This window comes from Chenopodium quinoa, unplaced genomic scaffold, assembly GCF_001683475.1.
Source record: "Chenopodium quinoa cultivar QQ74 unplaced genomic scaffold, ASM168347v1, whole genome shotgun sequence".
Lineage (NCBI taxonomy): Eukaryota > Viridiplantae > Streptophyta > Magnoliopsida > Caryophyllales > Amaranthaceae > Chenopodium > Chenopodium quinoa.
Window position 1 is genome coordinate 315,664 of NW_018744633.1, and position 12,988 is coordinate 328,651.

Here is a 12,988-nt window from a genome sequence, read left to right on the forward strand (position 1 = left end):
ACATAATAAATTCAAATAATGGCACGCCTGAAGTTAAATTGGGGACATCTAATTAAATTAAAAGAGATGTTAACGTTTTTACGTTTCACAAGGGTTTGTTTGCTACACATAAGTAATCACCTAAATTGTCACCAATCGGCGGATTCTTATCCAAATTTAAGGGTTTAATGACCCTGTAAGAAAAGTGGAAGGAGTGCTGATTATCCGAAATAATCCTATACATTTGTATTTTGCTATAAACCAAGAATTGAAGCACTTTGTCTATGTTTGCCAAAATTAATATTCATTTTGTTATACCTCATATCTATTATCCAAAATAACCCTATATTGATAACATAAGTACCTTTCAATTGATCTATGCATCAATCAAGTCTTAACTTCGTAACTCGTACTGGTAGACGAATAAAAGTCAAATATTGGGTACGCCTAAATCTAAATTAGGGATATCTAAAATAACCCTGTATTGATAACATAGCCAAAATTGTTTGAAATCTCGCTTTCGTCATCTCAAGCCCAGGCCATAAATGTTAGTGGAGTACAGAAGTATAACTTTGAACTTTGCTACTGTAGACACCCATTTGTGTCTCCCCAAACCCAAACCCGGTGATGAGTACCTTTTACGTCGAATCGTAATCGAATGAAGTGAAAGTGTGGAAAGTCTAGTGTTGCAGGTAGTTTTAATTTCTTTTCTCTTCTCTTTGTTTTTAAAAACCTATTTTAAGAAAACAGTCAATCCAGTTTGGTTGGTCCATGATTTGGGTCCAATAGTAGTGTAGTTGGGTAGGGCTTGAAAAGAGCTTTCCAACGATATATTATAAGCCCAATTCCGATGAATATTGAGGAAGTTATGGCCAAATTACTAAACTGGGCTTGGTTTGAGTCTTATATGCGGCCCAATGATCTAGAAGAGGGCCTAATATAGATATAGCATTCCTAATGCGATTAGGAATGGTTTTAGTCTTCTAGATTCTTCTAGAAGGTTCTTTTCATTCCTAATTCAATTAGCATTGATAAATTGACTTTTGTTGACTTTTTAGAGTTTTAATCAGAATAAAAGAATGTTTTTGAGGAAAATACGATTTTATCCTCTTGTACGGTTAATTTCTATCTGATTTTAGAAAACACGTCAATAATTTAGTCAGCGCCAAATGCCAGCATTAGCGCCTGACGCTAAGCTTGGTGCCTGACACTAGCATTAGCGCCTGGCGCTAATGTCAGCGTCTAGCGCTAACCTCGTTTTTGCGCGTCAGAATTCTGTTTCGATTTTTTATCTTTTTGGTTGATTTTCTCTATAAATAGTCTTCTAAAAACTCTGTTTTAAATCATCAATTCTCATGAATTCTTATTCTTTCTAATTCTCACCAACTCTCATAAAGAAATTCTTGATATTCTCTTTCTCTTTTCTAAACTAGCCTTTTCTCAAATAAAAAATTCCGCACTCACAAGACTTAGATACACCTAGCCATATTCGAAGTTGCCTTCTCTCTAGACGTGAAAGGCTTTAATTTCTGAGGGTTTGGTCCCAAATCTCTCTTTTAATTTAATTGTTTGTTTTATTATTTTCCTTGAAGTTACTAACGTGTGTATTTTGTTATTAGAAAGAGATACGAGGCATCCAAGTAAGTACTTTAATGGTTTTTATTGATGTTATTATCTAGAAATCATGCTTAGATTGTTATTATGATTCCTAGTATCATGTTAGGATGTTTTCCTTAATTTGATGTTTAGGGTGACAACAATAAATTTCTAGTATCATGTCTAGGGTAACCTTAATATCAAGTATGATTAAAAGTATGATGCCTTTTATTTTCTTCCTAATATTTATGATTGTTAGTATCATGTTAGGGTTAAAGCTTTGATTTTTATTGTTTAGTGACATACTAGGGTTTGTTATTAATCTTGTTAGTATCATGCCTAGGATCTTGCTATTATTATTATGCTTTATTATTAACATGATGATGATAATTTTTATTATTATTATTTATTATTATTATTATTATTATTATTATTATTATTATTATTATTATTATTATTATTATTATTATGTTGCTTGATTATTATTGATTATATTTATTGTTATTATTGAGGATTTCTATTTTAATTCTTGAAATTTATTTCGACAATGATTTAGAATGAGTGGATAAGACTCGAAAAGTTCTAAGTATTTCATGTGCGTACTTTTGATTAACACTATTGTCATATGCATAAAAAAGATCTCATTGGAAAGACCATCCGTAATGAGTTAATACATAGGAGTTTTACACGTAGGAAATTTGAGGAATATATTTCACAACTAGGGCCAAAATAACACTGCGCGAAACTGAAAAATTTTATCGAGCATAGAAAGCTGCTGAAGCATGTAGGAACTAGCGTCAACGAACAAAGATTAGTGCCAGTATTTTGACCTTAGTGCCAGACGACAGCCTCTGTCGCCAGGAGCTAAAGCCAAAAGCTGGCTCCAGCCTCTGTTTGTTGGCGCCAAGTTCTTCCAATACCGAGCCAGAAATATGCGTTCTAATTTCGACCAGTTTTTAGCATTGCTTGCTCGATCCTACTTCCGGATTGAGTTTTTCTCACTTTTCTGAAACCCATATGTGTTTAACATATGGACATAACCCTCTGGGAATTCATGCTCCATCTACCTGATTGAACGCTCAGTGCAACAAAGGGTACATCCGAGAATATTGAATTCACCAAACCATGGAAGCGAGTTTTTAACTCGCGGTGTCCCATCCACTCGCGTCAACCCTTCATGGTTAGGCTTCCGCGCGATGCATCCGGACAATGAACCATGGACCCTCTTTGACTAACCCATATCCCAAACTTTAGAGAAATAGAGCTATGGTTAGGTTGCAAACTCATTGCATCATGTTGTGACTACTTGACTACTTGTGCATCTCTTACTTGTGCATATTTATTATGTGACTAAGCTAACCATTTGGTTTGACTTGTGCTTGTAAATAAGCCTAAATAAAATAATTAATTAATAAAGGAATTTAATTAATTAATTAATTAATTTGAGCTAATAAATATACCTAAAATCGAGTCATAATTCCTTTAAGTCAACCCGGATTTTTATTCCCGTATACTGCACAAGCGTCAACTTGTTTTGGTCATAGTCGGAGTTCTAGGAAGAACTAAGAGTCGTACAACATATGGATCTGTAGCCCTGAGTTTTATCTTTAATTTTGCGTTGGTTTCATCCCAATCAGAATCACAGATAAAAAGTTATGACTAAAATACCACAGCCTGTCCAGTTTAATGCATATACGTGAAGTCTTAACTTAGTCTTTGTTTGAGTCTAGTCACATAGTCTAACCACATGGTCATGAAACGATTCTTAACATGTCACCTACACTTACTAGTCTTAGCACACACTTTTTATATGTCACTATGACCATGTCTTAGGTTCACGCATGAGTCGGTTTTTTCCGTCATCTGAGTTGGGGGTACATTCTATTCCTAATTTTTTTTTTCATATCTCTCCATCTACATCATCTTTCCATTCTCTACATGCTTTCTCCATATCACAACCTTCATTCTTCCTACCTTCTCCCATCCATGTATGTTGAATCGAGTTTGAGTCATGTGATTGACAAACAAAAAATGAGGGTAATGATGAAACAAATGCACAAGGCAAGCTTTAACGACGAGATTTCGTGACCTCTTTTTTCTATTTCTTTTTCATTTTTTTCCTTTCCCCAATGAGTCTAGCATAGGCACCTTTCTTTTCCCTTAAATTTATTTTTGTAGGTTTTTCTTTTTCCCTTTCAATAAAATGAGCATTTATTTCTTTGCATATGCTCATTGCATTGCAAAAAAAAAAAAAAAAAAAAAAAATCCATGTCAAACTAAGCACAAGGTATACTTATGATTTGAGGCACCCCTTGTAGCCACATCATATCACCTTTCACCCTTCAAATATGCAATCTTTTTTTTTATAAACCACTTTGAGCCTCGTCTAACGATAGACCCTTCATTTTTTTAACCCATATTTACCTAACTTTGGGATGAGATTGTGTGCAACTTATGCAATTTTCAATTTCATAAAAAGCTTGAGTGACTTCAAATGATTAAAATAGCAAAAACAACAAAAGATAAATAAAAGTGTAAAAAGGGGCAAGTGTTCCAATGTCTTTGACATGAACATGTCTTTGATATGAACACGTCTCAGATTGCGTCTCTTATCGAGTGCTCGGTACCGTGCCTGAGAAACATGAATGCCAAGTGAGTGATAAACCGCATGATCGGGATTTCCCACACTTATAAAAATAAAATAAATGCTAAATAAAAAAAAAAAGAGAAAAAAGAGCTAAAAAAGAGTAGAAAGTCTCAAGCATAAAAATACAAAGATTCAAAAGCAAGGTTGCACACCTTGGGGGCTTATCGAGGATCTTGAGCCTTTGTCCCTTTCTTCTTTAACCTTTAGCCTAACCACGTTACAACCCTTAAAAAGACCTTTTTGAGGTATACACACACTTGTGCGGGGTTCGGCTAGAGCTACATTCGGCCTGATTCCTAACGGATACGTAGGCAACCTTATATCGAGGTGAGGTCGTAATATATTCAAATTATGTATCTTGTACTTTTAAGAAAATTTATACATATTATGTATTTATAAATATTTAATAATTAATTGTGATATTTTATTTAAGGATAAGAATATATTTTCAGATTAACATATTTGTAACAACTATCTTTTCCTTAAAAAACGCATCATATTTCCTACAAAAAAAAAAAAAAAAAAAAAAAACGTATCATAATCTTTGTAGAAAATATTGAGCGTTACATGTGTATTTATACATATTTAAGAATTAATTGTGATATTATATTTAAGGATAAGAATATATTTTCAGGTTAACATAATTTGAAAAGTTACCAAATTATTAGGTAAATAATTGTCTTTCAATCAAAGAAGACCTTCGATTGTAAATCAATATAGCACTAAGCTAAAGCAAAGCAGACTCAAATTTAAGAGATGCTCTAAATAATAGGGTAGCATTCCCTGAATAAAAGATAGCATTTACAATAATTCTTGCCTAACAAACTCTTTTATGGACAAATTTTCAAGAAATTAATTCATATACTGACATAGAGTATCAAAATGACTATGGAGATAATTTTCTTTTCAAAAAAAGAGCTTGCTAGCTTTGGTGTAATATGATGCATAATTGCATGGTCAGTAATATTATAAATTAGTTTAAGGGTTTGTTAGTTATATATACTAGTTTAAATTTATGTGAAGTTATTTTTTTGACATTAGTGCGTGTGACAAAGTTAAATTCAATGATAAGATTGTAATCTAATTAAGGGCTCACTTTTTATATTACTTGTATTATCTATTCCTATTGAAACATATACTCCGTGTATTATTGCAGAAGCCATACATATGTATATCTATCCTTAATAAAATAATGGAAATTAATATTGTAACAATTATCTTTTCCTAAAAAAAAAACGCATCATATTTCCTCAAAAAAAAAAAAAAAAAGAAGAAGAAAAAAAAAAGCATCATCAGTAGAAAAGATTGAGCGTTAAACGTATAAGGATAGGGAATATTTGTTTCCCTAATAAAACGCACGTAATAAAGGAATTATTAAAAAAAAATTTAAATAAAATATATTCATCTTCAACCTATGCTCATCTTTAATCTTTATTCAACCTTAGCATTTAACAATGACGGATTGCTATTAAAAAAAATAAATAATGAAAAAACAATTGCGGATGAATCTTGAAAATACATCAAACTCAAGCACAAAATAATTTTGACTAATGCTGAAATATCTAGCATTCGAATCGTTAAATTACTTTCTTTTTTGAAGGAAAATCGTTAAATTACTTTAACTTGAACGAAGAATGAATGTAGCTAAGATTACTAAAATCGTTTAATTATGAAAACCGATTTTATGAAGCCAAAATTTTGATTATATGATGATCAATTTAATTATGAAATTAAACAAAATATAATAATTTAATTAATTTGAACCAGAAGAATGAATGTTGTAGGTTGAACAGGAAGGTTTTAAATAATATAGGTTGAAGATGAATATAAGATATTTTTATTCAATTGTCTAAAAGATGAAAAAAAAGCTTTTAATTTAAATAAATAAGTTTAACTAAACTAGAGTTAATGACTTGATGACTAGACTTGATGACTGTCTAATAACTTGATGACTAGACTTGATGATTGTGTTAATGACTTGATGACTGTGTAAATGACTTGATGACTAGATTTAATGACTGTTTTGTTGAGGTATCGAATTGGACGGCTAGGGTTAGTCAATTAAAAAATAAACGGTTGAGATTTAATCTTTACCGTAGTCGTCCGTAGCCGACGACTACGGTAGAAGCTTCGAGCATCTACAATTGGATCAAACAATTAGCAGAAGTTGACAAGGTTCACCTATCAGACAACTCCTCAAACCATTCATCAAAACTAAGCTCACCAACTCAGATCAACTATGAAATTGAGATTGCAGACTAAAACTTACAGCCTTTGTAACACATTATTGTCACCATGTTGAACAAGTTTGTAAAGATCATTAACTGAAATACCATGCCTGCTCTCATCCTTAAATAACAATTCCAGCTTCCTCAATTCGTTCAAAGATCCTATAGCTTCCAAAACACAGATAAATAAATCAGGGGAATTTTTTTTATTATAAACATCTGCAAAAATTCATACAAGCAAGAAATCACTCACATAATTGAAATGCTACGAATCTGATCTAGTAGAAAAGCGATTAATTTTTTCTATTAAAAAAAAAACAATCTCCATATACAATTCTCAGACCGAAGGGAAAAAATCAACACAAATATTATGTAAAGAAGTATTAGTAGCCCATAAAAAAAATCCCCATTTCAAACATGCAATAGTAGAAATTCGTCTACTATATGATTTTTTGTTCAAGGTAGTGTTTTCTCCATTGTCTAATTCATCACCCAATCTAGAGCAAGAAAGCAAACAATTGAGTAAACCAGGAAATATAAAAACAAAATTCAACAATTACACAATCATGTCAAAAATACCAGCATAAGTAAGCAAATTTCAAAAGTGAAATGGAGTCAAATTAGACTATACCAATTTCTTGTTGTAGGTGTTGATGCTCTTTTCATAATTAGCCTTCCCCTTCTATGCTTTCTAGATGTAAGGAGCTTTCTCTGTAATCAATTACAAACAATAATTAGTTCTCGAATCATATACCATAGTCAACCCCAAAAAAATCCGCATTTCAAAAAAATCCCCATTTCAAAGATGCAATAGTAGAGATTTAGAGAAAACTAGCTTGATAATTCGACTCATTTAATCCCGAATCAAAGCAAACAAATGGTAACATAAGATCAAAGATGAATTCAATCACAACAATAAAATCATAGAGAGTTAAGGATTAGAGTTTGCGAACCTTGAGAACAAGGTCAGGAGTTTTTCGACGATGAAGGGTGTTCATTCTGTTCAAGTTCTTGTAAGCGTTGAAATAAAATTTCAAGAGCATGTCAATTTGGAGCTCTTGATGTCACATCGGACTAAAATTTTAGAGGAATGTCAGTTTGATTATAGGCAAACCCTAGACAAGTTGATTAGAGGAATGTCAGTTTGATTATAAAATTCGCGGTATATTGGGAATAGAAGTAGTTATAGTTTTGCGATCGGAAGCTCGAGTTTTTAATTGCATTTTTTTGTTAATAAAGGGGGTACATAACCATCAACATCCCCACTGAAATATTGAAGTTAGGTGAATTTTTAATTCTTAAATAAACAATAACTTAACTATATTATATACTAAAAGACACACCAGCAATGACACGTGTCATTTTTCTGATGTGTTCCTTGGGTTTTTTTTTTTTTTTTTTTTTTTTTTGAAACAAATCTAAAATAAAAATAAAGTATAAAAAACATATACATAAATAAAAGATTTGACGTATTCTTGACAACTATATAAACTTATGTAACAAAAAAAAAATCAAACTTAGCTTTAACATAATTTTTGCCAATCATAGTGTCATGTATTTCAATAATTGCATTTAACTTTTTATTTAATATCTTTATAAAATAATACAGTATATTTAGAAGCTTCAAGAAAGTAACTAGAATATTAAAAATTACTTAAAATAAAATATTTGATAAATCCTTCCACAAAAATATTAACAACTACAAAGTACAAATTTTAGGAAAAAAAAACAGAATCATAATATTTGACATATTGAGTGTAATGTACTATTATTTTTACAACACCAATTTATTTTCTAAAAAAAACTAAAATAGAAATATATTTACGGGTTAAATACATAGTACATAGCTTTAAAAAATTCATTTGGTTAATAAGCAAAAAAAAAAAAAAAAAAAAAAAAGATACTAATATGTTGGTTAAATATACAAATATATATAGGCCAGGTATTGTCAAATGTGTATATTAAAATACCTATCTGGCGAATGGGCTCTTTCATAATAAATTCATCATACTATTTTAGACAAATTTATATTTTTTGAAAAACAAATGTATGTTTAATTAAATTATAGAATTTATTTTTAAAAAATTAAATCATAGTATTATGGTTTTTTTTTTAAAAACAAATTCATTATAGTATTTTTTGTTTTTGTTAACAAATGTATGTTTTTTTTAATAAAATTTTATTCTTGACAACTATATAAACTTATGTAACAAAAAAAAATCAAACTTAGCTTTAACATAATTTTTGCCAATCATAGTGTCATGTATTTCAATAATTGCATTTAACTTTTTATTTAATATCTTTATAAAATAATACAGTATATTTAGAAGCTTCAAGAAAGTAACTAGAATATTAAAAATTACTTAAAATAAAATATTTGATAAATCCTTCCACAAAAATATTAACAACTACAAAGTATAAATTTTAGGAAAAAAAAACAGAATCATAATATTTGACATATTGAGTGTAATGTACTATTATTTTTACAACACCAATTTATTTTCTAAAAAAAACTAAAATAGAAATATATTTACGGGTTAAATACATAGTACATAGCTTTAAAAAATTCATTTGGTTAATAAGCAAAAAAAAAAAAAAAAAAAAAAAGATACTAATATGTTGGTTAAATATACAAATATATATAGGCCAGGTATTGTCAAATGTGTATATTAAAATACCTATCTGGCGAATGGGCTCTTTCATAATAAATTCATCATACTATTTTAGACAAATTTATATTTTTTGAAAAACAAATGTATGTTTAATTAAATTATAGAATTTATTTTTAAAAAATTAAATCATAGTATTATGGTTTTTTTTTTTAAAAAACAAATTCATTATAGTATTTTTTGTTTTTGTTAACAAATGTATGTTTTTTTTTAATAAAATTTTATTTTATTGAATAATTATTTAAAATTACAGTGCATGGCACGGGACCTAATTTAGTTCTTAAATAAATATGACTCCAATAACATGTCTAATTTATTTCTTGTACGTTATTCATCTACGAGTTATTAGTTTACCACTCGAGGTCTAATACCCGAGGACTATAACTTCCGTAGGACCTTTTATCCCCCACATAGCATGTTTGAAACCATAAAGTCCAGGTCGTTAGGAAAGTTGGAGAGAAAGGTTGTTAAATGGTTTACCTGTACATATGTTAGTGCTGGTAAGATGAATAAAGTTGTTCCGGGGGTGTGTCTGCCCCATTGTAATTACATTCTGGGCAACGCCCCTTTGTCTCATGTCGGTCTCTGCCATACCGATGAATTTGGTATGGAATTTTTTCATAACTTCTATACATTTATTTTACATTCGTCGTTACTGCCTGTATAATTAATAATCAAAATTTTCTTCTTCCTGTCTCCCGTACTTTTGTTTACTTGCTGGCTTTAATCCTATTGTTTTGATGTTTTCTAACATGTCACCTGATCATCAGGTATTGACAAGCTTGACTTCAAACGGCTAGGATTATATCCTGATGGCAAAGTAAAGCAACAATGCCCCTATAGGCCGAGAAAATCCTACGACACTCTACCCATGTTCGCCACCAGAGCGTCTAAGAGAAGAGGCGAAGAGAGAAAGATATGGCCCCTGCTGAACGTGTGGTCAAGCCCAGAATCCTTCCTAACAAAAGGGGTGGTAGCAACGTTTCAAAGAGGACAACTGAGCTCTCTGACCGAGATTAATCTAAAAAACAAAAGAAGCAGGATGCCGATCTAGCTAAGCTCCAGCAGGAAGAGCAGCAAATATGGCCGGAAGGCATTGTCACCTTGGAGGACGAGACAGAGCCCCCTCCTCAAAGGAAGCTAATGGTCACCCTGCGCGACCGGGTGATGTCGGGGCCGACAATGAAGTCAGAACCGATAGGGTTTTGACTATCGAGAAGCCTCCCAATCAGGAGAGGCAAACGGTCATCTCGACGCGTTCTGGCTCCTCCAATAGAAATGCTTTCGTTCCGGCAATAAACAGTGATTTTATAGAAACCCTCAGGTTACGATTCCTGACGAGGTTGCTGAGGCCTTCACGGTTCCTTCTGGCGCCGTGGGGGAGCCATGGCGTCCCCGAATTAATGTTAACTGGGGCGATTCCATTACCTGTGACGACCCCAGTACCGGTGGAAGCATGGGTTGGAGGATGCTGAAAAACCTGGCTACACTGGCCGACAGACCTGTCAACCGTTTTGCTGCCCCTTGCGACCAAATGATGAACAACATGCTCCGGTTAAGATAGCAACGATATCCTTTTTACGATACCCCCTTTTCTCTCCTATTCATGATTATTATTTATATTTATGTGTTTTATTTTAGTTATTTATTATAATGTTTTATATGCCTGTATCGTTACGACTTACTACATACCCTCCAATTTCCAGACTGTCAATTCGGCTGTTGAGGTGGTACATATGTACTAGTATTACCAGCGTTGTGCTGACCAAGTCGAAACAAAACTGAAGAAGTCTGATGATGCCTGCAAGACCGTTATTAGAGAACGCAACAAGCTTAAGTCTGATATGAAGACTATACAAAAGCAGGTGTTTGATCATTAAGAGTTTTTTTTTTTTTTTAAAAGATAATTTTTTTTTTATTAATCACCAAAAAAAACAGGCAGTCAATACATCAAAGGGCCAAGAACCCTAAGCAAAAACAAACACAGCTACAACACAAACTCCTACAACCAACAAAACCAAACAGCACACTACTCTTATCTGCTAAACAGATCCTTGAACCACATCTGATTTCTTTTGCTAGTCTTGACTGGCATGACATAAGAAATTCTATGGAAAAGATCACTCCACAACTTTTGGATCACCTTCTCAGGCTGCATAACACATTTATTCCAGACAACTTTGTTTATCTGAATCCAAATGACATACAGCAACCCAGCATAACAACTGAAAAGCACCTGTCTCTGGAATCTGCCTTTAATAGATCTTATCTTGTTATTGCAGTCTTCTATATTCATAGGATCCATGATTATCATCAGCTTCTTTTGCAGAAAATAAGAACATTTCCTGCTATAATCGCATTCAAAGAATAAATGGTCCACTGTCTCTTCCCCATCATCACAAAGAGGACAGGAAGGATTATTGATCACTCCAATTTTATAGAGATGAACTCTCACTCGAATCCTTCTCCACATTATCAACCAGCACACAAATTTATGCCTAGGAATATTCAGTTTGTTCCAAACCCAATCACCCCACTTAACATTAGAATATTGAATTTCTAACCAATTATAGCCACTAGCAATAGTGTACCCATTTGGGTTTCCAGACCAACTATTACCAACATATCCTGTCTTCAATTTATCCTTAACCCACCACAGATGCTTCCAGTTCCAGCTAGTGTTGTGAGCACACTGAAACCTCTTCCAAGTTCTGCCCTTCCAGTACATTTCATTGACCCATCTAAGCCAAAGACTATCTTTTTTCTGAGAAATATTCCAAATCTGCTTCCCAATAGCAGCTATATTCCAGTTATAACTATTCTGAACTCCAAGGCCACCTTTCTTTTTACATCTACACACAATATCCCAGGCTATAGGGGGGCTTTAGAATACACAACCTTCCCTTCCCACAGATAATTTCTACATATAGCAGCAACACCATCAAGAACAGCTTTAGGAATGACAAAAATAGAAGCCCAATAAATGTGAAGAGACATAAGCACTGAGTTCACAAGCTGGGTTCTGCCAGCATAAGAAAGAGATCTGCAACCCCAACATCTGATTCTAGCAGTAATTTTATCAATTAAACATTGGCAATCATCCCTAGATAGCTTCTTAGTACCAACATTCACCCCAAGATACTTGAAAGGGAGAGTACCTTCACAAAATCCAGAATTCTGCAGCAATTTAATCTTCTCTGTCTGCTCAACATTACAGCAATACATATTAGACTTGCCTTAATTAGCCACCAACTCTGAAGCAGCAGCAAAGGTAGCCAGAGCCCTTAACATAAACTGAACTGAGGCAAAATCACCTTTGCTAAACATAATCAGATCATCTGCAAAGACAAGATGATTAAGTTTCAATCTTCTGCATCTAGAATGAAAATGAAACTTAGGGTCCTCAACAACCTTCTTCAAGATTCTGGACAAATATTCCATACAGATTACAAAAATTAAGGGTGACATAGGATCCCCTTGCCTCAAACCTCTCTTCCCATAAAAGAAACCTTCCAACTGACCATTAATAGCTAAGGATAAAGAAGGAGTTCTAACACACACCATAACCCAGTCAATGAATTTCCTAGGAAAATTGAGAGCCATCATTTCTTCAACAAAATCCCATTTGACAGAGTCATAAGCTTTCTTGATGTTAATCTTCAAAATACAACCACTAGGAGAAGCCTTTCTACCATATCTAGCAACAATGTCTTGAATAATACTAATATTCTGAATAATTTGTCTCCCTTCAACAAAACCAGTCTGATTCTGTGCAATAATATCAGGCAATACTAGTTTAAGTCTGCTACTCAACATCTTTGTAATATACTTGTATAAGACATTGCAACATGCAATTGGTCTAAATTCAG

The 12,988-nt window shown here is 32.6% G+C and overlaps 1 protein-coding gene and 1 long non-coding RNA gene across 2 annotated transcripts; both read right to left on the reverse strand.

The window, feature by feature from the left end:
- Positions 1-6,283: 6,283 nt before the first annotated feature.
- Positions 6,284-7,194, reverse strand: LOC110701495. Its single transcript, XR_002507350.1, has 2 exons — positions 7,082-7,194; positions 6,284-6,618 (listed from the first exon to the last, which is right to left on the reverse strand). It is a non-coding gene; the product is annotated as an uncharacterized LOC110701495 (long non-coding RNA).
- A 3,960-nt stretch (positions 7,195-11,154) lies between these two features.
- LOC110701538 lies at positions 11,155-12,344 on the reverse strand. The gene is made up of 2 exons (XM_021879172.1): positions 12,013-12,344; positions 11,155-11,971 (listed from the first exon to the last, which is right to left on the reverse strand). Exons 1-2 carry the CDS (start codon positions 12,342-12,344, stop codon positions 11,155-11,157), a joined length of 1,149 nt encoding a protein of 382 aa, XP_021734864.1.
- Positions 12,345-12,988: the final 644 nt, after the last annotated feature.

Excerpts from the sequence above, each read along its gene's own strand:
- LOC110701538 (XM_021879172.1), bottom strand. The coding sequence starts at position 12,344 with ATGTATTGCTGTAATGTTGAGCAGACAGAGAAGATTAAATTGCTGCAG. Across the intron at positions 11,972-12,012 it reads CTGTGGGAAGGGAAGGTTGT|ATGTAAAAAGAAAGGTGGCC; the intron begins GTATTCTAAAGC and ends TATTGTGTGTAG.